The sequence below is a fragment of the Meriones unguiculatus genome, chromosome 2 (assembly GCF_030254825.1).
Source record: "Meriones unguiculatus strain TT.TT164.6M chromosome 2, Bangor_MerUng_6.1, whole genome shotgun sequence".
In the NCBI taxonomy this organism is placed as follows: domain Eukaryota; kingdom Metazoa; phylum Chordata; class Mammalia; order Rodentia; family Muridae; genus Meriones; species Meriones unguiculatus.
The window spans coordinates 77316880-77342480 of record NC_083350.1 but is presented as its reverse complement, the minus strand read 5'-3'; the positions used below and the strand labels follow the sequence as shown (position 1 = coordinate 77342480).

Genomic DNA, 25601 nt, shown 5'->3' with positions numbered 1-25601 from the left:
GGAGTAGGCTGCAAAAAGGGGCTGAAGAGGAGAGATTTCAACAGCCCCTTTTTTCCAACTGTCTGGGTTCAAATGAAAGGGGCGGGAGATGGGAAGGGCTGGCTCCTGGCTTCTATTCTTGGCCATCTCTTGGGGACTAAAGCTTGTGGCTTAGATCTAAAGCCCAATGCCTGTTTTTTGTTTTTCTGTTTTGTTTTAGAGACAGGGTCTCCCTGCGTAGCCTTGGCTATCCTGGTCTCCCTTTGTAGATCAGGCTGGCCTAGATTGCACAGAGATCTGATTGCCTCTGCCTCTTGAGTGCCGGGATTACAGGTGTGTGCTACCATGCCCGCCTAATGCTTGGTTTTAAAGCCAGAAATATAAAGGAATTGTGTCTGTAAAAAACGTCCTTGATCTTTGCACCAAACTTGAGGGTATAAAGTAATTCCTCAGTCACCTAAAAACCCAGACGTTCCTTGGCCATCCCGCTCCCGGCCTACTGAAATGCAGCCCTGAATGGGCCGCCCCTGTGCGGGGGAGAGGTGACTCACTATTACTACCGAGGGGAGGGGAGCCAGTGGTGGAAGAGGGGTGAGTCACTGATGGGCGCCATCCTCAGCCCTCCCCCCTCTTCCTTGGCTCCATGGCAAAGCCTGGCCCTCTCCCTCACTTTGCACCTACTTACCCTGGTCTCTCACCACTACCCTTTGCCCACCCACTCACATTCCTTGGCTCTGCCCTTTACTACAGAAGGCCAAAGGCAAGCTTGGAGCTGAAGGAGTTGAGTAGGCAGGAACCAACTCTGTGAAGCCCTGGGCCAGAAAGGGGTGTTCTGAAGAGGGTGAGGCTTGGCAGTCCTGGCCCCTCCTCACCATGCCTGCCCCCGCCCCTCTGGGTATGGAATGGCTCCTTTAAGAGCGGTGGATCCACCCCCTGTAGAGGAGGGCCTATTAGAGCCTTTGCCCGGCTGTCAGTGACTCAGTGTTCGCGGGAACGCAGCCTCAGCCTCTACACCAGCCAACCCAGATCCCGAGGTGCGCCAGCTCCCGGCCCAGATCTCCACGCCTGCCAGTGACGAGCTTAGAGCCCGTCACCGGCTCGCCTTGCCCCTGAGCAGCCTCTCTCCTGGTTGAGTCCCGCGCCCTTCTCGGGACCCCTGCCCAGCGGGCAGCACTGCCACCCTGCCGGCCATGGAGACCCCGTCCCAGCGGCGCACCACCCGTAGTGGGGCGCAGGCCAGCTCTACCCCGCTGTCGCCCACTCGGATCACCCGGCTGCAGGAGAAGGAGGACCTGCAAGAGCTCAATGACCGCCTGGCTGTGTACATCGATCGCGTGCGCTCTCTTGAGACGGAGAACGCGGGGCTGCGCCTTCGCATCACTGAGTCTGAAGAGGTGGTCAGCCGCGAGGTGTCCGGCATCAAGGCGGCCTACGAGGCCGAACTGGGGGACGCCCGCAAGACCCTTGACTCTGTGGCTAAGGAGCGCGCTCGCCTGCAGCTGGAGTTGAGCAAAGTGCGTGAGGAATTCAAGGAGCTGAAGGCACGGTGAGTGAGGCCCGGCTGGCACCGGGGAGGCAGCAGTAACTGGCCACTTAGTCCTCTCCCTCCCCGGAACTGCCTCCCGCGGGTGACTGGCAGTGCCAAGGGGAATAGTTAAGATAGGACACAGAAAGGAGGGAGTCTCTGTGACAGAGTGGGGGATTGTAAAGACTGGCGGGGCCTTGGGATTACGTAGGTTTGGCGACAGGGCCCCACTCTGTCAAGGTGGGATTTTACAGCCATTTGGAGCTTGGGGGATGGGCCGAGGAACGCAAAACTGGCTCTACCAGGTCTTGGAACTCTCAACACCCGGGACAGCTCGGAATGGGTAAAAGGGTTTCATTAGAACTGTCTTGGCAGGTTTGGCACTTTGCCAGTTTTGCCCAATGTGGTTCTGAACACATGATGTCCGCTAAAACACAGCTCCCACAGTGACATTTGTCCAGTGGTACTGTAGAGAGGTCATTAAGGCAGCATGGCTATCTTCCCCCGTGCCATGACCTTCTCCTGGTTCTTTCTAGGAGTTGGGAATGTCTGGGACTTCTCCTAGACTCTCAGGCCCACCAGAAGCAGTCCAGAAGATCTGTTCCCCTGCAGATCCCACAGTCCTTGGCCTGCCTGGCCTAGGAATGCAAGGGGGCGGGGGAGACTGGGCACAGAGGATAATGGCTCAAGAAATTCTTGAGTCTGGGTCTGGGACACCCGAATCCCAGCCCTCTCTGCGTGGTGATTTCAAGGTCTGGAAGCTTTGTCCTTTCCTCCCTCAGCCAGTGAGCCACTTTCATTTTCCTAGCCAAGCCAGACTTGACTTTGGCCCATCCTCTCAGCTGCTGATGTCTTGATCTCGCCTTATTTAACTGCTGGAATACAATGACATTTTTGAAATCCAGCCGTTAAGGAACTGCAAACCACTCCCTTTCCATCCACCCCTGCCCCACCCGGCCCCACCCTACTTGACTCCACCTTCTTTGTAAAAAGGCCTTCCAAAGCCTGGAAGTTTAAGGCCTCCTAGTCTCCCTTTGGTTCCCTGCTCTTTGGTCCTTTCTTCTATGCTAGACTCAAGCTAAAGAGCATTGAAAGTGCTTGTGGATACCCAAGGGGCTGGTAGCTCTTTTTTCTTTTTCTATCATCTCCCAAAACCCACTGTGTGTCTGTGGTTGGTCATTCTACCCCATCCCTAGGTGGTGAATATGGCAAACCCATCACCCATCGCCTTCTCAAGTGTAAATGAGAGTTGTGTGAGCAGATGGGTCCAGCCTCTCTTTCTGCTAAAAGAATTGGCCTGTCTTCTTTCCATCAGGGATATGAACAACTTACCAAGAAATGCATGAGGCAAGTTAGAGGAGCATAGTGGGTTATCTAGTGAGCTATCTAAACTAGTTAGATCAGCCACCAGAGCTCTTGCAGATCCCTGTGAAGAACTTGTGTAGCATATCTGGGGAGAGTGTTGATGGGAAACAGGTCAGTAGAGCCTATAGCTTGTTCATCTTCTGCCTCCTGGTGCAGCTGTCCAGGCCTGAACACCAGGTGGTGTGTGCCGGGGCCGGGTGGGGTGTGGACTTTTTATAATTTAGCCACCTGCCTCTAGTCTTTACTGCTGCTAACTGAGGAGGCTGGGCTTCCGGAATGGGGGTGGGCACCACACTCGTCCAGGCTGGTGGAGTGGAGGCCAAGGGAACTGAGGCAGGCCGTCGGCCCTTCTCTGGCCACTGTAGGAAGAGGCATGGCTGCTGCTCTTTTCGTGGCTGTTGAGCTCAGGCTGAGTTGGAGAAATGACCTGAACAAAGTTTGGGGAGGAAGACAGGCATTGTCCAAGTCTTCCCACCAGGCCAGCGGGGAAAGGTGACCAGTTTAATGTTTAATTAGAGCTCAGAGTTCAAGGTTAGGCTTGGAGTTAGACACAACTGTCTATGAGACCCTGTGACAATCTTTGGCACAGCCCAACCAACTTGAGTCTCTTAACCTCACTCACAGGCTCACAGATCCCTTCTTTTTCAGCTGAACTGTAAATTCCAGAGAGAGAGAACAAAACAACACTCCTTCCCTCTTTCCCCCTCTTCAAGAGGTTAGACATGTTAGCTTGGAGCAGGGGACAGTTGGAAGCCAGGGAAGCTCACCCCAGGCTTAGGGCTGGGTGCGCCTTGCTCCCAGCAGGACAGCTGCATGAATGACTCAGAGGCAGCCCCTCCTGCCCCAGTGGCTTTATAAGAGACAGCGGGAGACCGTAGACCACAGACGTTGGCACCTCTGTCCTCTCTCCAGCATCCTGGGGTCCCTGGCCTGCCTCCCTCTTTAGGTTTATTGAAGTGTGTGAGAGAGTGTGTATGTGCATATACGCCACAGCGTACATAGGCAGAACACACATGGGGAGTTTGGTTGTCTCCTACCTAATGTGGGGCTTGAGGACTGAACTCATGTCATCAGGTTTGGCAGCAAGCACTCTTACCCAGAAAACCTTCTTGATAGTCTCTTGCCTCCTTGCTTAAAACCTCTGATAGTAATTCTAGCACTCAGGAGGCAGAGGCAGGAGGACCACCGTAAGTTTAGGCTAGGCTAGCCTTGCTTACAAGGTTAGTCAGGGCTATAGTGGGACCCAGGCTCAAGCAAAGCGTAACAAAAGCCAAGCAAACAAAAGGATGCAGGCTGGACTGTATATATTATTCAACTCGCTGCCCTCTTGCTTAGTGTTCAGTACTCTGTTCTTTGTGAAAAATGACACAAATGGAGGTCAGAGGATCGTGTGCAGGAGGTGACTCTCTCCTTCCACCACAGGTCCCAGGGGTAGAACTCAGCTTGTCAGGCTCGGTGGCGAGTGCTTTTACTCACTGAGTCAGCTCGCTGGCCCTCAGTAAACTCTTTTATTTTTCTCTGGATCTTTACATTTTGTGTATGCATGAGTATTTTGCCTGGATATGTGTATGCGCACCACATGCATGCCTGGTACCTGTGGCGGTCAGGAGAAGGCATCAGCTCCCCTGAAACTGGAGCTGGATGGTTGTGAGCCTCCATGTGGGTTTTGGGAAATAAACCCGTGTCCTCTGCAAGAACAAGCACTCTTACCCACTGAGACATCTCTCCAGGCAGTCCCCGAAGCTTTTTTGTTTGTTTATTTTTTTGGAGACAGGGTCTCATTTTGTAGCCCTGACTACCCTGGAACCCCATATGTAGATTAGGCTGGCCTCAAACTTACAAAAATCTGTCTGCCCCTGCTTCTGGAGTGGTGGGACTAAAGACATGTGCCACCATGCCAGGCCATCGCCTACACTTGTAAGAACGGCTAACTAGTACTAGAGAGGTGGTCCAGCAGTTCTGAGCACTGACTGCTCTGTAGAAGACGTGAGTTCAGTTCCCAGCAACATGGTAACTTACAACCACCTGTAACTCCAGCTCCAGGCTGTCTGACACCTTCTTGTGGTTTCCACAGGCCTGTGGGCACCACACAATATACTGTACACACATACACGCACACATACACACACACACACAAATTTGTAATTTTTTTATTAAAAAAATAAAAGACTGAGGGAGGCAGAGGCAGGTGGATCGCTGTGAGTGTGAGGCCAGCCTGGTTCTATGAAGCAAGTCCAGGACAGCCAAGGCTACACAGAGAAACCCTGTCTCAAAAAAACCAAAAGCAAACCAAAAAAAAAAAAAAAAAAAAAAAAAAAAAAGGAAAAGGAAAAAGAGAGAGAGACTGGTCAAACCTTGGAGCCACGGTTCTGAACCAGCAATGTACATATAAAATTAGAGTGGCATAAGAACTAGGGTGTGGCTCTGTGGCACAGTGCCTGCCTAGCACCCTCAGGCTCTGGTCCCTCTGATCCCTATCACCACACACACACACACACACACACACAGTATACTGGGCTGTAGCTAAGGCTCAGGGGAAAAGCACTTGTCCTAGCATGTTCAGTCTCTAGTATTAGTTAAGTGTGGCAGCACAAGCCTGCAGTTCCCAGAGCTTGAGAGGCTGAGGCAGGCGGAGTGTGGTGAATTCAAGGCTAGTCTGGGCTATACGGAGACGCAGAGTGTGATCGGAGCATGCTTTCCTGAGAAACAGAGTGAGGCTGGGTCAGAAGTGACCACGATTCCAGACGCCTCTTTCCCCCAGAAGGCCTTCATGTTTGATGCCCCCTGCACTGGCTTCTGTGACCTCAGTGCAGAGGAGTAAGGAGAGGCAGGCTTAAGCATGTGGAGGCTGTGCTCACAGGAACAGCACAGGCTACAGAACAGCAGAGGTTTGTCCCATACCCCAAGGGGTGAAGGGTTGGGTCATGAGTCTGACTTCCGGTGGTTACTCTATTAAGCCTTCCCTAGCCTGAAAGACAGGTTGGAAGTCTAACGGAGGCTTACTTTTGCCTAGACATCTGCTCTGAGGTCAATGTCAGGTTTGTCTCCATCTGTATGTGGAAGGACCCAGAACCCAGTAACTCTGGGAGCCAGGTGATTGTATCTTCAGTCTTGAGACCTGGGGTGGGAATTAGCTGCCTGGATTGGAAGGTGATTGTGCCCGTCTGCAGAACTGTTACACTGACAGAGATGGGTGTCTTTTAGGGTACCAGGCCCTCATTGCCCCCATCCATTTTCTGATTACAAGGAAAGAAGAGGTGCAGCCAAACCTGGGGGCTTGAAAAGTGCATAAGGAGCCCAAGGGAAACATAAAAGCCATTGCTCCCTAGGGTCCCCTACTGCCTTCTCCTGGCATCAAGGGTCAGTGACACTCCTGCATGTGACTCAGTAGCTATTGTCAACGCTGAAGCCAAGGACAGCTGGGAGGACAACTGGGAGTAGATCCTCCACCTACAGCTGTGCCCTCTGCTCTCCTACACCCTCCTCCTCCCAGCCCTGCCCAGCTCTAACAGCTGTAGCCGGACATGAAACTGTCTGCAGTCTCTTCTATCCTCCCCTTCCTGAGCCCAGTAATGGCCTGAAGGGGCCAAGTGCTAGCACACACAGAGACACTGGAGAAGTTACAGGATCTGCCCTCTCAGTAAGATGTTCACAAACAAAATGACAAATAGTGTAAGGCCATAGTTAAAACAGCTGTGGCCCCTAGTATCCCTAACTCTAGGGTCATCCTTGTCCCTAAATTGCTGTGTGACCTTGAATTAATCCCTAACAATAAAGGAAGTTAGAACAGATCTCCAGTTAGTATCTTGGGTTTCAACGCAGTACAATGACCCATAAAGTGAGGAAAAGTTCTCTAAATACCACAGGAGAAGTAATAAAACCAAGCACAATCGGTTGGAGTAGAGTTAATAAGCCAGCACAGTTTTTATAGAACCATTTCCCACAGCAGTGGGCCTAAAACCACTAGTCTCCTTCCTGTTTCTCAAAGAGAGCTTGTTGGAAATGGTTAATTATTATGACATTACTGTCTTGGCATAGGCTTTGTTTTTACTGCTGTTGGGAAAATAAAGTTCATTTCAGTGTTTTTACCTTCAGGACAATAGAAAGGGCACTGTCATGTAGCAGGATAATCTGCTTGATACTGAGTGACCAGCTTAAGGGCTGGAAAGAGAGGCTCCTGGGAAAGACAGGACTGACCTCACCAACTGCCAGGCTCAGATATCACATGCCAGGAGCTAATGAGTGGTGCCCAGTGGCCCTACCTGCTCACTTGCCACTCATTGGTGTCCCCTCCCCAGCCAATGTGCAGTGAATAGGCCTTGGCTCTTACAAACCCCTTAAGAAAAGGGATGCTATTAGGGAAGGGGTTCTCCCTACCTCACTGTCTAGTTATAGGATAAGGAGTCAGAATCCTGCCTGCTGAAGCTGGGGATACTTCTGGCAGGGATCCTCGGCCTAGAAGGGGGAGCTGAGTCATAACGGAGTACAGAGTGCAGACTGGTGGGAGCCCCAGAGCTTCTCTAGTTGGGGAAGAAGCTGCTGAGGTAGGCTTTCCTTACATCTAACCACAGCAAGAACAACATCTGGATTTAGTGGGGGACATACAAATTGTTTAGGGCCACCTCAGAGAGTTCAAAGCCCTTTTTTTCAAGGGGTAAGGCTTCTCGACATAGTGGACCATGGCGAGGAAGCTTTTGGAGGTTGAAAGGCTCCCTTTTCTTCCCGAAGAAGCTGTGTGGCTGCAGCCTCCGCCAGCTGGGAGAACACATCGCATCTTTCCAGGTTTAGCTAAAATGTAGTTCAAAGCTTTCCTCTACTTCCTCTCTTGACTTGGGGTGTGGCTTGGACATATCCTGGGATGGCCAGAGTCATTAAGTATGTGCTATCAGATGGAGGGCCGATAAATCCCAGGAAGTCACTGCTGAGTAAGATTTTGTGAGGCATTGCTCAGGTCCCCTACCCTTTCTCCCCTCAGGACATTCTATCTTCTTAGGCCACTCCTCTTTATCTTTCTGCTCTCTTACTTTTGTCTGTTCCTAGGTGCCACCCTGACATTTTGTGACAATGCAAGCTTGGCTTCTGGAGTATTAGGCTAGAAAGATGAGAACTGGGGGGCTGGAGAGATGGCTCAGCAGTTAAGAGCACTGACTGCTCTTCCAAAGGACCTGGGTTCAATTCCTAGCACCCACATGGCAGCTCACAATTGTCTGTAACTCTATTCCAAGTGATCTGATACCCTCACACCAATGCACATTAGAAAAAAAAAAAAAAGAAAGAAAGAAAAGAAAAGATGAGGAGTGAAGTTCAGCAGGGAGTGAAAAGTGGCCATTTGTGAGGGAACTGGTTGCTGGGTGTCTAGGACCCCTGTGCTCTGGCCTCCGGCTCCTCTCTCTTGTACAATGCCACGCTGATATACCCAGCAGCTGTGACTCATGCCTGGCCCCTTGCCAGGCTCAGTGCCTCTGCTGGAGCTGAGTCTGAGCATGTCAGCAGCTTCCTATCCTGCTCTGGGCACCAGAACCCTACCAGGCTCACCCCATCCTGGAATTAAGACTTGTCTTTGTTTTGGGGGAAGGCCACTGAGATCCTTGGAAGTGTGGATCTGAGAGGTCTCAGATTCCAGGCCTGCTTAGCAGTCTAAGAGAAGCATGAGGAAGTCGAGCATTGGCACATGTGTTTGCATGGGGAGGCCATACTGTGATGATTACCATGTGCTTTTCTTTCTCTGTGTAGGCTTGGCTGTCCTGGAACTTGCTCCGTAGACCAGGCTGACCTTGAACTTACAGACACCTGCCTGCCTCTGCCTCCCAAGTGCAGGGACTAAACGAATATGCCACCACTGCTCAGACAACCAGAGTTCCACAGGGCAGGTTTTGGAGAAGGCTTAGGAGGCTTCTGAGTGTCTAGAACACTCTCCCTGCTCAGTTCCTCCCTGGCTTAGCCGCCGGAGTGGGGCGGCCCTCATCCTGCCAGTAGTATTTGAAAGTAGTCACAGACCCACAGACCAGCCAAGAAACCAAGTGGTGGACAGTGGTTGGCTGCAGAATCTGGAGCCATTTTGATTGGGGTTTGCCAGCAACACAGATCTGCCCTTCTACCTTTCTGTTTGCTACTCTCTGCAGCCCACTTGCATCCCGACATTTCCTCTTTCTCCTTCTTCACACTCCCAAATCCTCTCTTCCCTTCTCTTTTTATGCTGGGAGTTGAACCCAGGAAGTTACACCCCAACCCTCATGTCCTTTTCTTTTTTTTTTTTTAACTTTTTATTTTTTATTTTAATTACAGTTTATTCACTTTGTATCTCAGCTGCAGCCCCCTCCCTCCTCCCCTCCCAATCCCACCCTCCCTCATCTCCTCCTATGCCCTTCCCCAGTTCCTTTTCTTTGCACTCTGGTGGGTAGGTTTTTAGTGTCTGGATCTGACCTTGTTTAGGCTTTTGTGTCTGCACCTGTGAAAGTGCAGAAATGAGTCCAAAGGTCACTCTAGAGGCCCAGAACAACTGAACACAGGTAAAATCTGGGCTGAGGTGCAGCGCAGTGGAGTGTTGAGAATGGGTGGGGTAGCTGAGGCAGGTCAGATATAGAAAGCTCTGTGTGTTTAATATGCAGTACATGCATCATTCATGTCTACGTAATTAAGAGAAAAGAAACTGCATGTTAATGTTAAAAAAGAGTCGGGCCTGCGAATGTAGCTTGCCTAGCATTTAGGAACTTTAGGGTTTGCCCCCCCTCCCCCATAACCTACACATAATCCCAGCATTTGGAAGGTGAAGGCCGTAGGATCTGGAATTTAAGATCATCCTTGACGATTTAGCAAATTCGGGGCAGCCTAGGATACTTGAGTCCCTGTCATGAGTAAAAATTAATAATAAATAAACCCATAAGGGTCTAGGTGCAGCAGCTTGGGCAGGGTAGGAAGTTAGCAAGGTAAAAGGTGGCCGCCTCGCCGGCGAGGAGGATCAGGGGGCAGCCCCGCAGACCCTGGCCAGCCACTGGGGTCACGGCCACCGGAACTCTCCGGAACTCCTGAGGGCGCGAGGAGGCCTCGCTCCTCTGGCCTAGCCATGGGGAACGTCGAGGGCCGGTGAGGCTGGCTGCGGACGGGCGGGGCGCGGGCCGGTCTGTCATCCCCTCCCGCTCCTTATTTTTAGCCCTGTGTAGAGTCTGAGCGGCAGGTCCCTCCCCCAGGACCGGGGAGGAAATGCAGGCCACTCCCTCTGGACCTAGGCTGTTGCTCCCGGCAACCAGGCCAAACAGGCAGCGCGGCTTCCATATCTGGCGTCTGAGGTGGCTGAGGAGGATGACTCAGTGGGCCGGTCAGCGCCTGGCCCTGTGCCCATCCGGCCCCTCTGCCTCTGCTGCCTGTCTTTCCTAAAGCAGCCCGGGGACCCCCAGCCTCACCCCACCCCCACCCGCGGCGGCTTCTCATTTACCTCGTCCCTGACTGCTCGGCTCCCCTCCCCGCGCCGGTCTTTGAGCCCATTGGGATGAGTTAAACCGGATACCCGGCCCTTTTTGCCCCTGGCCCCAGAGGCAGCGAGGATGCAACCACTCCTTTGCTCTCGCAGAGCGTTCTCACGGCACCGGGCCTGGAGCAGGACATAGGCAGGCAGCCTCTCTGCCCCCTGAGAGCACTGGGTAACTTCCCGGCCCCTGCCCTGGCACTGTGGGTCTGAACATGAGTCACAGGAGAAGCCCAGGTTTCTGGCCCTTCCTAGCTCCCCTGGTCTGCCCCACCCAGTCCTCCCTACCAACCCAGCACAAATCCAGCTTTCCCACTACCCCGCCCAGTGGGCTGGAGCTGGGCCACACAGACAGCCGCCTGGTCCTGCCCCGTGTCGGCAAGGCCTGCTGGGCTAGGCCTGCCTCTCCTAGGAAGGAAATGGTGTTCGGTAGCGGACGGCTATGTAACTCGAATTTTTGCTCTCCCTTTTAGAAATCTGTTTTAAATGATATCAAATAATTTCCTGTTATAGTGTTAAATATGTAACTAGTATTGTTATACACAAACTATGCCTTTTTTTTTTTTTTTTTTTGAGAGTAGTATCTCACTATGTAGCCCAGGCTGGTCTAGAGCTCTCTTGTAGATCAGGCTGGCTTTGGACTCACTGAGATATGCCTGCTTCTGCTCCCCAAGTGCTGACATTAAAATTGTACATCATTACACTAGGCTTAAAGCATGGCTTTGAAAACAAAAAAATTTAATTAAAAACGAGAGATTTTTCTGGGCATAGTAGCGCACACCACTATGCAGGCAGAAGGCAGAGGCAGTGGTTTACAATGTGAGTTCCAGGACAGCCAGGTCTATACAGAGAAACCCTGTCTCAAAAACCAGGAAAAAAAAAAAGCAGAGAAGAGGGAGAAGAGCCTGGGTTTGGGTCCCTTCCCCCACACATTTCTTAGGGTGTGCTTGTGGCTCTGTCTAAGGAGCTCCCAAGATCTGAGTCATGAGCCCATGGATGACAGTGGCTTCTCCTTCCAGATGGGGCCTCCCCATACTTGACTAAGGAAACCACAAAAGCTCTTCCTTGATTCTGTCTGCTTGAGGTTTTCCTCAGCTACAGGGTGTGTCTTAGTCCTGTAATGGAGTCTCTTTGGTGTTGGGTAAAGCACTGGATAGAAAGGGAGGAGAGGGGAAACAGTCCCCAGCTTTCATTGAAGGCATGTGCTGAATTGGCACAGAGGAAGTAAAACTCTACAGGGCCAGGAGCTGTCACCGCCGCCTTCCCTCTCTGTAATCACATTGGTAATAGCACCCATCTTGGATGGTAGCTATAAAGATTAGATGAATTAATGCTGTCGTCATTACAGCATTAACATGGCATGAAATAAGCTCATGAGAAGTATTTGCTGTTACAGTCATGTGCCACATAACAGCGCTTCTGTCTGTGGCAAGTCATGGACAATGAGGGTCCCAAAAGCTTTCATCTGCCACCTGTGTAACCACACTGCAATGGCTGCGTAATGATGAAACTGATAAACCCTCACAACGAAACTCGGTTGTTACTGGATGCATGGCTGTCTCACCCTAAAAACTCAGCACTGTGCATGTTAGACTGGCCACTCCTGGAGAACAGGATGTTTGCCCTGCATCCCAGGACAGCCAAGGACAAGGGAAACCCTGGGAATTCCCCCTCTAGTGTCCAAGGAGGCAGGACTAAGAAATGTCCTTGAGGCTGAGCATCTTCAGCCCAGTCAGAAATGGGTCTGTTGGCACGGATCTGGTCTAACCATCCTGGATTATTTCTGAATTTTCTCCACACCTGAGGTTTAGGGCTTTCCTCCCTCCTCTGCACCTTAGTCTACAAAAGGAGGAGGTTGAAGACCTCAGAGCTGGTCCTCTAAACTCCGAGTCTCCTCACACCACCAGCAGCAGTCTAGCCAGTGGCCCTCAGAGTGGAGGGGACCCTCCAGGAAGCCCCTGCCAGCCTTGGAGCTGGCCCAAGGAGCTTGGATTCTGTGTCTGCAACTTGCTTCGCCCTGTTTTTTTTTTTTTTTTCTCTTCATTTTCGTTCCTCCCCTGCAGCTGCCTCAGCTTCGGAAAAGTTCTGAAGTCATGGAAAGTTGGGGCTGTGCTTCTCGCCAGGGCTGGGCCGGATGGCAGCCAAAACCTGAGCTGGGTTTTGACTTTATTTTTAGCTTTTCGTGCTAAGATGGAGGAAGAGAAATAGTCCCTGGCTCTGGAAGGGCCTTTGTAGGAGACAGACACCATTGCATTAAACAACTTGTTTTGCAGTATGGATAGAGCAACACAAAGCCCAGAGAGCTGCCTCCAGGCTCTAGACTCTTCCCTGACCCTCTGTCCCTCTCCCAGACCAGAGGAGCCCAGGCGGAGGGCGTGACACTTTGAAATCTGAGTGCCTCCTCTCTCTGTAGTTTCCCCAAGTCTAGTGTTTTCTCTCCTGCTTCGGGGTGAATTACTAGGCCTGTTATTGCTTAGAGAGTTTGTGGCAGAAGAAAAGTGTTTGGCAGGGTTTGCTCTTCCTGGTGTGGGGCCCCTGCCTCATCGTCCCACCTATCTCCCTTTTTAACCTTGGGATGTGGAGGCAGAGGTCTAAGGACAGTGGACAGCCTCAGGTGTTGGTCCTTTACCTTTCACCTGGTTTGAAACTCAGTTTCTTGTTTGCAGCTGCACAGCCAAGGTAACTGAGCTGCATGCCCCTGGGGATTTCCTCAGCCTCCCATCTTGCCTTAGAAACGCAGGGGCTCCAGACGCCACCCTACCCAGCTTTATGGGGCTGAGGACCCAAGCTCGGCTCCTCATGCTTTTTTGGCAGAACCATCTTCTCAGCCTCTGGTCTTCCTGTTACTGTGCTGGGCTCCCACTGAGAAATGATGATGTTGCAGGTGGCCTGGGCCCCTGGGCCTTCTGGGCCACTCCCAGGGTCTACCGCTCCTACCCCCACCCCCACCCACGCCCCTGCGCTTATGAAGGGATTTTGTCTGGACAGTTCTCAGGCTTTCCAGAGATTTTCAGGAATTCAGGACTTCTCTGCTTCTCTACTTCACTGACAGAAAGAATGAGGAATGTGGGGGAGGCGGAGGCAGCCTTGGGTGGTAGAGTCTTCCAAAATAACTTTGTCTGCTTTAAGGAGCTAGGGATAGGGTGTGGCTCCGGACTGCAGCCCCATGCATCTGGAGTCCTGGGATAGACATCTGGAACAGATGCCAAAAGGCTCATGTGCAAGGAGGGTTAGGCCTCCTGTGAGGTCTCTGATGGAGGAGGCTGGCTGTGAGGCTCAGGGGTCTTAACACTAAATCCTTCTCCTTGTCCCTGGTTTCACCAGTCAGACTTTCTCTCCCCATCAAAGTCCCACCTGGGAAAAAGGGATTAGACTACTTTGAAACTCAAATTGAGAGGACAAGGGTAGATTCTTAGGGTGTGTTTGTGGGCCTGTCTGTTTGCTCCAGGGGAGGAAAGCAAACTGAATGGGGAACTGGGTGGAGCCCAGGGGAGGAATAGGTTAAGGCCCTGTGTGGGAAGGGGTGTGAGACAAAGGTGCCCTGTTTTTGAGGGAACAAGAGGGGAAGAGGGCCAGGCATTCATATCATGAGATCTAGCTTTGCCCTTGGCCCTGGGCACGTTCCTGGGCCCTGAGTCATGGGAAGGATAGAGAAGCAACAAGGGGCTTTGGAAAATCCTACGGAGGTGAGAACCCAGCCCCAGAAACTGGTAGATGCCAAGAAACCTAATGTAAGGATGCCCTCTTGTGACGGCTGCCAGCACTGTCCCAGCTACACAGACTCCTGAAACCTGCTCTTCTTTTTCCTAGCAATACCAAGAAGGAGGGTGACTTGCTGGCTGCCCAGGCCCGCCTCAAGGACCTGGAGGCTCTTCTCAACTCCAAGGAAGCCGCACTGAGCACTGCTCTCAGCGAGAAGCGTACACTAGAGGGCGAGCTCCATGACCTGCGGGGGCAGGTAGCCAAGGTAGGCCGCCCTCTGGCGCCCCTGGAGCCCCGGCTGAAATCACGCATACAACAGATATCGTGTGAAAGATGGAGATGGGGAGAGAGAGAGACATGATAGGGGGAGGGGCACCCTGATAAAGAAAGGGCAGATTAGGAGAGAGGGGTAAGAGCAAGAAAGCAAGAGCAAGAGAGAGAAGTAAGAGGCAGGGGTCCATTTACAGCTCCTGCGCAGCTGACATCATAGGTTACCAGGCAACCGAGAAGCAGACTGCCTAAAAGCTAACACCAGTGACCTGATGAGTGGATACTGACTCTTCTTCCTTAGCCTGCTCTTGGGAGGTACCTGGTCTGACCTGTCACTCAGTCCCAAGGTCATGCACCTGTGTAGCATCACTTAGCTGGTCTAGAACACTGCTCATCCTTCGGCCACCAAGGAACTGCACAGTGAACTTAAAGCAATCCAACTAGTTCTGTTTAACTGCACAACGTGCTGTGCCTTGCTCTGATCTCTCCCTGCCTGTCTCCTCTAGAGACACTTCAGAGGAAAAGTGTCTGCTGAAGCTCTAACAGAGTACTGGTGGCTAATTATAACTAGGTGTGGGTCAGTACTGCCTTGTGTTTGTCTGTCACTTTCAAAGCACTCCTCTCTGCTCTTGCTCCTCTGGTTTCTCGTGTTGCACGACAGGGAGCAAGACTGAAGAAGTTAGTGACAGTCTAGTGCTTCCAAAGCCACTGCTGGGCCTCTCCTCCCTCCATCTCCCTCCCCTGATCTTCCAGGTCTTCAGAGCAGCCAATGCCTTAGCTTGGTGCTCCCTATGGGAACTTCTTCCAGGGCAGCTAAGGGTATCTCCTCCTGGTCCAGCTCCTGCCTGCTGGGCCTGCTCCCTCTCCCCAGCAGCACTTCAGCCCCAACAGTGCCAGTCTTCCTGACAACTTAAGATGGTGCTTGTATCTGCCCTGCTCCTGCAGCCACTCATGGTCCTCCCTAGACGCCATTAGCCTGTACCCCCGCCATACTTTATTTCCTTCCTCTTGTTCCTGCTACACTCTGTGTGGAGCTCCTTCATAGTAACTGCTGTGCTGTGCCAAGAAAGGGAGCGCCTAAGTAGGGGAGTTTATTATTGACTATATATATATGTGTGTGTGTGTTTATGTATATATACATATACATACATACATACATACATACATACATAGATGGTTTTTCAAGACAGGGTTTCTCTGCGTAACCTTGGCTGTCTAGACTCACTTTGTAGGCCAGGCTGGCCCTTGGATCTCACAGAGATCCTCTGCCTCCCTGAGTGCTGGGATTCTGGGCGTGTATCACCGCACCTGGCTTGAATGTATATTTTTTCATCTGTTTATTTAAATTTTGTGGTCTCTGACATGCCACAGCTCACATGTTAAGACTAGAAGACAGTTTGCAGGAACCTGCTCTCTCTAGGGACAGAGCTTAGGTTGTCAGAGCATAACAGCAAGCACCCGTATCTGCTGAGCCATCTCACTGGGCCTCATCTTAGTGCCACGGCCATCCCGGGTAGTCACTCTGAGAATGTGAATATTCTTCTCCTTGCGGGCAGGGACAGCCATCCCTGGGCTCCTTTGGCATATCCTGAGCAACCTCTCCATAACCCTGGCTTTCTCCCTCTCAGCTTGAGGCAGCCCTTGGTGAGGCTAAGAAGCAACTTCAGGATGAAATGCTGCGGCGCGTGGATGCTGAGAACAGGCTACAGACCCTGAAGGAGGAACTGGATTTCCAGAAGAACATTTACAGTGAGGTAAGCACCACGCCGTACGTGCCTGAGAGCTGATGAGGACACTGGGCTAACAGAGGGCTGTGGGATGAAGACAAGACAGGGCATGTGGACTTCTGTTCTCAGCGTCCCGTGTCTTCACTTGAACCTTTCAGGAGCTGCGTGAGACTAAGCGCCGGCATGAGACCCGGCTTGTGGAGATTGATAACGGGAAGCAGCGGGAGTTTGAGAGCCGGCTGGCAGACGCCCTGCAGGAGCTGCGGGCCCAGCATGAGGACCAGGTGGAACAGTATAAGAAGGAGCTGGAGAAGACCTACTCTGCCAAGGTGCTGCCCTGGCAGCCTCTCCTGCCCATGCTGGGTGTGCCTTGAGGATGGGTGGGTGGTAGCTGGGGGCTGGGTAGCCCGGGTCCTGAGGCTGCAGCAGTGACGCCATCCTCAGATCACTACCTCCAGGTTTCTGCTCTAATACTGTGTGCTCCCTGCAGCTGGATAACGCCAGGCAGTCTGCTGAGAGGAACAGCAACCTGGTGGGGGCTGCCCACGAGGAGCTCCAGCAGTCTCGGATCCGCATCGACAGCCTCTCGGCCCAGCTCAGCCAGCTTCAGAAGCAGGTGATGCTCCCTCTGCCCTTCCCACCAAGGCAGAACTCCACAGAGAAGATGGGGAGCGAGAGGGACCCTAGGACCACACTGTGGTTTGGAGTCTGAGGCTTGCCTGGCGTTCCAGTGTTCCCCTTTAGCTTGCCTTGGTCCTCAGAGCCTCTTTTTTTACCATCAGTATATGAAGGGTTTTTCCTGCTTGTTTAGTGCATGCTGGGGATTGAACCAGAGGTCCTGTGCATGGCAGACAGTCACCACGGATTTACAAACCCAGCCTCATTTCCTATTTGAAAATGGAGATTCCCTTGGGCTGGGCATGTAGCCTGGCTACTAAGGGCTTGCTTATCATGCCTGAAGCCCTGAGTTCTATCCCCAGGACCACATAGATCTAAGTGGGCATGGTGTTGTATGCCTTTCATCCCAGGCTGAAGTCTCAGTGAATCAAGGTCACCCTCAACTATCTAAAGTTTGAAACCTGCCTAGACTACATGACACCCTGTCTTAAAAAAAAAAAAAAAAGCCAGGCTGTGGTAGTGCACACCTTTAATCTCAGTACTCTGGAGGCAGGGGCAGGTGGATCTCTTGAGTTCAAGGCCAGCCTGGTCTATAGAGTGAGTTCTGGGACAGCCAGAGCTACACAGAGAAACCCTGTCTCGAAAAGCAAAACAAAACAAACAAACAAAAAAATAAATAAAACAAAGAAAAAGAAAATAAAAAGAACAAAAGAAAGAAAATCCTTTAAAAACAGAAAGGATGGAAAATGGTGGCCATTCTTGTCCTCCCCAACTTACAGACCTGCCATAACACTCTAGTGTGAAATGTCACATGCATCAATATTAGTTTAGCTGGCTGTGCTATTTGTGACAAGAGGAGATAGGGTGTCACTCGGAATGAGGGGTTTCATTTGGCTGTTAGGAAGAGCTTTCCGGTCACTGGCTAAGGCCATGGCGGCTCCAGTGAGGGCCTGCAGCTCCTGAGTGCTCCCGTGCCTTTCCCTGTGCCCCTCCCGCTACATCACCATCCGCCCTTGGGCGCTCATCCGCCCCTTACCTTCCCCACCCCAGCTGGCAGCCAAGGAGGCTAAGCTGCGCGACCTGGAGGACTCCCTGGCCCGTGAGCGGGACACTAGCCGGCGGCTGCTAGCTGAGAAAGAGAGAGAGATGGCCGAGATGCGGGCGAGGATGCAGCAACAGCTGGATGAGTACCAGGAGTTGCTGGACATCAAGCTGGCCCTGGACATGGAGATCCATGCCTATCGGAAGCTGCTGGAGGGCGAGGAGGAGAGGTGCGCTAGGAGGCGCCGGGGATGCTGGCAGGGGCCTCTGGCCCGCAGCTACCATGACTAACCGCGCCTGTTTCCACCTCCCCAGGCTCCGCCTCTCCCCCAGCCCTACCTCCCAGCGCAGCCGGGGCCGGACCTCTTCTCACTCCTCCCAGTCGCAGGGCGCGGGCAGCACCACCAAGAAGCGCAAGCTGGAGTCCACTGAGAGCAGGAGCAGCTTCTCGCAGCACGCCCGCACCAGCGGCCGTGTGGCGGTGGAGGAAGTAGATGAAGAGGGAAAGTTCGTGCGCCTGCGCAACAAGTCCAGCGAGGTGGGCGTCCTGATCAGGGTCTCGTACTCAGCGGCTGGGAGATCTTGGTTCTCGCGGAGCATCTGTCTCCCTGTCTGGGAATCTTGAGTGTGTGGCAGTCCCCGCATCTCTAAATTGTTAGGAAGATGGAAGATACCGGCGTATGTGGCACGGCAGACATGTCCTCACAGCTCAGGCTGACCCTTGAGGGAATAGGCTAGGTCTGAATGTCAGAGGTCTCGATGGCAGGCCTGCCTTTTTGTAGGTTTTGTTTTGTTTTGTTTTGGTGATGGGGTCTTGCCTAGGTTGGTTTCGAACTTCTGTCTTCTGGGATCAAGCTATTCCCCTGCCTCAGCCTCCATAGAAGCTGGAACTGCTGGTGTACACTGGCACCTCGCCGGCCTGAGCTCTTGAGTGAGGTGAGCCAAGAGCCAGGTCGATCCTCTCTGTCCTCCTCTCTCCATCCCACTTGCAGGACCAGTCCATGGGCAACTGGCAGATCAAGCGTCAAAATGGTGATGACCCTTTGATAACATATCGCTTCCCTCCGAAGTTCACCCTGAAGGCGGGGCAGGCCGTGACGGTGAGCTGAGGGTGCTTGGGGCTCTGGGATGGAGAAATTGGCCTCAGGAGCATTAAGAGTAAGCATGGTTCTTAAACCATCTTTCCCCAGATCTGGGCTGCAGGAGCTGGGGCCACCCACAGCCCCCCTACTGACTTGGTGTGGAAGGCGCAGAACTCCTGGGGGACTGGGAACAGCCTGCGCACAGCTCTCATCAACTCCACTGGGGAAGTGAGTATGCCAGGCTCCCCCTGGTGGGAGTAACGGGATCCAGCTACACGCCAACCCAAGGCATTCTGCCCGTTTAGAGTCACTTTCCTGAGCCCAAGTCCCGATCCGGTAAGCAAGCCAGAAGTCTCCCCAGGAGGAGGAGGCGTGGCAGGCAGCCAGTGAGCCTGTTAGCAGCAGACTCCGGGCGAAAGGGCGCTGAGCTCTCTCTCAGCAGTGTCCTTCCTGCGTGTGTGCACACAGAAGCACATCCGCAGCCCCAGAACTGCAGGTTGGAGAGAAGAGCCTGGTAGATAGGGGCCGGGGAAGGTTCTAGGTGGTTATCATTGGTAGCCAGGCTGCGCAGCCCTCACTGCCCCCTGACTCTCGGGCCTGGGTCTATGTCCCCACAGGAAGTGGCCATGCGCAAGCTGGTGCGCTCATTGACAATGGTTGACTTTGACGATGACGAAGAAAGTAATGATGATCTGCTCCATCAGCACCACGTGAGTGGCAGCCGCCGCTGAGGCCCAGCTTCCCCGGGCAGCCCTGCCAGCCAGGGCAGCTCTCCCACCTCCATGCCAAAGTCTTTTCATTAAAGAGTGATTTGGAATGCCACTTGCTGCCCTGGCCTTTCTTCTCTCTCCTCCCTCTACCTTTAACAGGGAACCAGGTGTCTGGTAAGGAAGGGAGTGGGAACTTTCTGATGCCACGGACTATTCCACGGTGGCCAAGGATCTGGATCTGTCTCCTGGGAAGGGGATGGGAGGACAGAGATGGCCCCCAGCCCTGCTTCTCTTCCGTACTCCCGCTGCATGCATTCCTCTTTTGTCTCCTCTTCAGCCCTACTGCATGCTTCTCCTCAGATTTCCCTGCAACAGTATTTTCTCTCATTCCTGTCCCCTCACAAAGCAAACCTCTCTGTCTTCAGTCTCCCTCCCGATTGCCCTGGAAGTTTCTAGGATTCAGGAGAGACAGAAAGCCTCAGCTCTCCATCTCAGACCCTTTCCTGGCCATTTCCCCCTGTCATGTCCTTCCTCCCAGCCACAGGCCTCCAAGTCCCTATGACTGGCTCTCTGGCTACAGACAGAGGCCCCCTTCCTGCCCAATGGCCAGGCAACTCCAGGAGCCCAGAGCCTGGGTGCTGGCCCTGAGCAGCCAGCCCCAGAGGGCACTGTCCCTCCTGAGCCTTGTCTCCCTCCCCAGGGCTCCCACTGCAGCAGCTCGGGGGACCCCGCTGAGTACAACCTGCGCTCGCGCACCGTGGTGTGCGGGGCTTGTGGGCAGCCTGCCGACAAGGCTGCCGGTGGCTCAGGAGCCCAGGCGGGCGGATCCGTCTCCTCAGGCTCTTCTGCCTCCAGTGTCACAGTTACTCGAAGCTACCGCAGTGTGGGGGGCAGTGGGGGCGGCAGCTTCGGGGACAGCCTAGTCACCCGCTCCTACCTCTTGGGCAGCTCCAGTCCCCGGACCCAGGTGAGTCATCTCTTCACCTCTGCTCGCTGAGCAGCGGGCAGGGCAGTCCAGGGGGGTGGGATCCTCCCCCTTGCAGCCCCTCTTGCACCCTGCCCCTCCTGTCTGAACCCCAGACTCAAGGGCAGGGTGGGGGCCAGAGTGTGAGGGCTGGGGAGACACATCCCCGCTTTGGGGTCAGGGAGGGGAAGGAAGGGCCGGTGCTGCTGTTTACACCTCTGCCTTCTCTTCTCTCTTAGAGCCCCCAGAACTGCAGCATCATGTAATCTGGCACCTGCCAGGCAGGGGTGGGGGCAGAGGCCACCTGCTCCCTCTTCAACTCATGTGTATCTCCTGTTCTGCACCTTATGGGAGCAGGCCTGAAGCCAAAGAAAAACTTATCTGCTGCCTTTGGTTCTTTTTCTTCTATTTTTTTTTCTAAGAGAAGTTATTTTCTACAGTGATTTTATACTGAAGGAAAAACACAAGCCAAAAAAAAAAAAAAAAGTCTTTATCTCATCCTAAGCCCTTCCCCTTCCTTTCCCTGTATCTGCCTTAAAACCAAAGGGCTTTTCCTAGGAGCCCAGGGAAAGGACCGCTTTTTATAGAGTCTAGATTTTGTCCTGCTGCCTTGGCTTTGCCCTCATCCTGGGACCCTGTGACATGGTGCCTGAAAGGCAGGCATGGAGCTCTCTTCAGCAGCCTCCTCCAGTCAGCTGGCCCACTGCCATGCCAGCTGCACTAAAAGGTGGTGCAGAGAGGATGGCTGAGAGAGGCCGAGCCCCTCCTGGTCCACTACACATAGCTAAGGCTCCTCTGCCTGCCTTGTCCTCTCCCTGCCCCTCCCTAACCTGGGGCCAACGGATTCTCCCAGACACCTCTGCTGTGCTTGCTTTTTCTATATTTTATTTAGACAAGAGATGGGAATGAGGTGGAAGGAGGAGGGAAGATTTTGAGCCTACCTTTTCTCAGCTTTGGAGCCTGGTGGGCCCTGTCCACCAGGAAGTCAAGTCGGTCACTGGAAGGCAAAGTCAAGTAGGGTACGGGGAAGAGTGAGAAATGTAGGCTACTGGAAAGGAGAGCCTGCTGGGGCCGTCGGGAACGGAGAGGGTGTGGTGATCTGTGGTTACCTGAAACACTAAGGAACCCTTCGCCCCATTTCCCGTCTGCATCTCTGCTCTCCTTCTAGTCAATACACTAGTTGTTTCCATCCTGGATGCTGTGCTGTCTCTCTTTGTGGGCGTCATGTGGTTTTGAGGGGCCAGATGTTCGCTGCATATTCAGTGTCCCAGCCTCGCCCCTCATCTGGGGACACAGGAAGACAGGAAGGTGTGAATCAGAAGACACAAGGACGCAGACAGAGGGAGGGCAGAGTAGGGCGTAGCAGCAGCAGAGGGCTCAGAAGTTAAGAGCATGCGCTGCTCTTACGGGGGACCCGAGTGTGGGCCCTGCGGAGGCCACATCTGGTCCCAGCACTCTGGATGCTTCCATTGCCTTGGTGGGCCAAGACAGTCTCCAGAAAGGAGTAAAAAAGTCAGGTGTGCCTCACACTTGTAGTTTCAGCACCTGGGAGACAGAGGCAGGAGGACTGCTGCAAGTTCAAGGCCAGCCTGGTCTACATAGCGAGTTCCAGGCCATCTAGAGCCCCTGTCACAAAAAGAAAAGAAAGAAAGAAAGAAAAAAGGCTGAGGTGCGGTGACTTTGAGGCTAGTCTGGGATACATAAGACCCTGTTTCAGAAACAACATGTTTATATAAGTTTTCCTGAGTAGCTGAGCTGGGCATCAGTCTAAATTGACGGGGCTGAAGAGATGGCTCAGAAGTTAAGAGCATGCGCTGCTTTTACAGGGGAATCTGAGTTTGACTCCCGGACCTACCAGGTGGCTCACAACTGCCTGTAACTTCAGCTCTAGGACAACCAACATGTCTTCCGGACTCCAAGTACACTTGCTTCATCTATGCATATATCCCTCTCCCCCTTTACCCACAATTAAACATCTTAAAAGAAATTACTGAGAAGCTGGGCATGGCCCCAGTACTCAGGGAGACAGAGGCAGCAGATCTCTGAGTTTGAGGCCAGCCTGGTCTACAAAGTGAATCCAAGACAGCCAAGATTACAGTGGGAAACCCTATCTTGACCCTCCCCCCAATAAAATAAAAGAAATTCTGAGTGAGGCATGCCTTTAATCCCAGCACTCCAGAGGTGGAGGCCTCTGAGTCTGAGGCCAGACTTCTACATAACAAGTTCCAACAGCCAGGGCTGTACAGAAGGAACCTTGTCTCAAAAAAACAAACAAAAAACAAAAAACAAGTGATTGAGGGCCAGTGAGATGGCTTCATTGATAAAGGCACTTGCTAGTCTAAATTCCATCCCTGAGAGCCCACGTGGAGAAAGGAGAGAACTAATTCCTGCACATTATCCTCTGACCTCTCTGTGCATACCTGTTGTGTAATACTGTTCTTGGAGAGAATGAACAAATGACTACAGATAAAAGCAGAGAACCACCAAAGCCCAGTTTGGTGAGTTCTATTGGATAACTTACAGAGTAGAGTGAGGGGTTAATGAATCAAAGATGGCTGCCTCACTAATGCCTCAGCTTGGATGACAGCTGCTGGAAGCTGGAAACCCGGAACACATTGCATAACCTGCAGGCAGCGTGATGGGTGGGAAGGTGCCCTTTCTACATGACTCAGTTGGCCTAAGCTGCTTGTAGGCAGCTCAGCTAGTTTCTGCTTTTAGGTAGCTTAGTTTGACTGAGTGTTACTGGTTAGTCCTTACTGCTTCAGGAGGGAAGCACCCAGTGAACCCGGTCAGTTTCAGGGACTTCCTGAAACTATTGTTTACTTCCTGAGCTTAAGTTATGGCAGCAAGATGGAGTGTTTCACCTTCTGTTAGACAAGTTGAACGTTCTGTTGTTTTACCCCACCCTTTTTGTGACACTGTCTCACTCTGTATCTCTGGGAAAAAATGCCCTATGTAGACTATGCTGGCCTTGAACTCACGGAGATCTATCTGTCTCTAGGGAGACAGTGCTGGGGTCAAGGTGTGGATCAACTAACATCCTGTGTCACTTCCGTTCGAGATGAAAGGTTTTGTTTTTAAATAATTATTTTTATTTTGAAATCTGTACTGTGGGTGTATGTGTAGAGGAATGTTAATTCAGAATATAGCTGCTCTGGAAAGAGCAATCCAGAGACCTAGGTCTGTGCGATCTGGCTGGAATACAAACATGCCTTTAATCCAGGAATGGCCAGCCAGCAAGTTTTAGGCAAAGAAAAGCTTAGGTCCAGGCATGGTGGTACATGCCCTAAATCCCAAACTATGAAGATAAAAGTTTGTAGAAGGGAACACCCATGTTTTAAAGTAATTGAGTGGCAAAAACAGTGAAAGGCAGAATAGGATACACCCAACCATCTTTGGAGAAGAGAGAGGGAAAAGGAAGCTACTTTAGGAGCAATACAGAGAGAGAGGAGGCAGTTTTACCAGGACAGTAATAGAGAGATGGGTTGCAGAGAGAGAAGTCATGTAAAGGCAGAAGGAGCCAGAGAACGAGAAGGAGCCAGAAGATTAGAAAAGAGTTACTTTGAGGCCAAACAGAGCTATTCAGAGGCTGAAAAAAAAATGAGATTGAATAAGTCAGCTGGTAGAGGAATTTGAGCAAGAACAGCTGAGTTGAACCAGCCAGCCCAGAGCTCAGTAAGGACAAGGGTGAGCTTATTAAGGAGTAAGTCTTAGGGGCTGAAAACGTTTTCGGCCTAAGGTTAGATTGCACAGAGGCTAGAAGCTCCCAGGACTAGGCCTAGGTTAACAGAGCCAATAAGCTCCAAGACAACAATTGAGACAGGCAAGTAAAAGGTAATTTTACATGTATTTGGACACATGCGTGTGTCCTCACGGAAGCCAGATGAGAGAGTTGAATCCCTTAGGTTGGACTTAACAGGCAGCTTGATGTGGAGAATCAAACTCAGGTCCTCTGCAAGGAGAAGTATGAACTCTGAACTGCTGAGCCATTTCTCTAGCCCCAAGAGGGAGAGTTTTAATCTCGAAGGAAACTGCTACACAATACCCCCATTCACAATAAATAAGTGTAATTTTAAAAGTCACTTTAATTTGTTGAGAAGGCCACGGCACCGCTTGTAGGCAGGAGCACCTGACTAACATCCTGGCTGCCCTGGTCCATTCCCAGCATGGAAAAAAGAAAGAAAAAGACAGAACAGGATGTAGTCCTCATGCCTGTAATCCCAACATTTAGGAGATTGGAGTAGGAGGATTGCCATGAGTTTGAGGCCAACCTGCACTACAATGTGAGACCTTGTCTCAAAAAAATCCAAACATAAATAAATAAATTTATGAGTTGGGGGTGGGTAGAGGAAAAAAATTAATGCAAGGAGAAAGGACTCTGGAATCACACTGAAAGTCCTTGGCATCCTTCTAGGCTGAGGCCCCACAGCCTGAGGGACGGGATGGGAAGAGGTAGGGCCTGGTGAGATTCTAGCCTGGGTGTGCGTCCTCTGCCCCCGCTGTGCAATGGCAGCCCCAGCAGGTATGAGGGCTTGGGCAGGGAACAGCTCTAGGATGTCCATACAAGCACTTTCCAATCAGAGCACCAGGGGGCGACAAGAGTCCCAACACGCCCCGAGGCAGGGCTCAGAGCAAACCCGGAATGTGAGAAGGTAGAGAGCCACCTTCACCTGCACCCATGCCTCGGCTCTTGCTGAGGGCTGAGCGCCAGTAAGGGAAGTGCTAAAATACCCTAGCAAACTTGCCTTGAGGCTCTCCCTGCTCTCCGTTTTTCTTGATATACACACAACTTTGCATTCAGGCCTCAAAGGAATACTTTGTCCATAATTTTATTAAAAATGTGTTACAGGGCTGGCGAGATGGCTCAGGGGGTAAGGGCGCTTGCTGCCAACCTAACTGCCTGAGTTTGATCCCTGGAGCCCAAATGGGAGAGAGAACCATCTCCCAAAAGTTGTTCTCCGCCTTCTAGATGAGTACACACACATCAATAAATATTTTTAAATGAAGAAAAATAATGTAGACTGTCTCTGACATGAACTCAGTGGCGGGCTCTTTGACCCCTCACCTCCCCGAGGAGGAGCAGCCTTGCTAGGCCCCAGAGGAAGACATTGCAGCCAGTCCTGATGAGACCTGATAAGCTAGGGTCAGATGGAAGG

The 25601-nt window shown here is 52.2% G+C and overlaps 1 protein-coding gene across 1 annotated transcript; it reads left to right on the top strand.

Annotated features, from left to right (window-relative positions):
- Positions 1-577: 577 nt before the first annotated feature.
- Positions 578-21639, top strand: Lmna (lamin A/C). Its single transcript, XM_021637724.2, has 12 exons — positions 578-1525; positions 14142-14298; positions 15932-16057; positions 16189-16359; positions 16521-16646; positions 17699-17919; positions 18005-18227; positions 18682-18789; positions 18880-18999; positions 19389-19481; positions 20182-20448; positions 20685-21639. Exons 1-12 carry the CDS (start codon positions 1170-1172, stop codon positions 20709-20711), a joined length of 1995 nt encoding a protein of 664 aa, XP_021493399.1. The 5' UTR covers positions 578-1169; the 3' UTR covers positions 20712-21639.
- Positions 21640-25601: the final 3962 nt, after the last annotated feature.

What these genes read in the sequence shown, in the direction of transcription:
- Lmna (XM_021637724.2), top strand. Translation starts at nt 1,170, where the DNA reads ATGGAGACCCCGTCCCAGCGGCGCACCACCCGTAGTGGGGCGCAGGCC. An exon ending in TTCAAGGAGCTGAAGGCACG is followed by an intron (nt 1,526 to 14,141) that starts GTGAGTGAGGCC and finishes TCTTTTTCCTAG; the next exon opens with CAATACCAAGAAGGAGGGTG. An exon ending in AGGCGGGGCAGGCCGTGACG is followed by an intron (nt 18,790 to 18,879) that starts GTGAGCTGAGGG and finishes ATCTTTCCCCAG; the next exon opens with ATCTGGGCTGCAGGAGCTGG.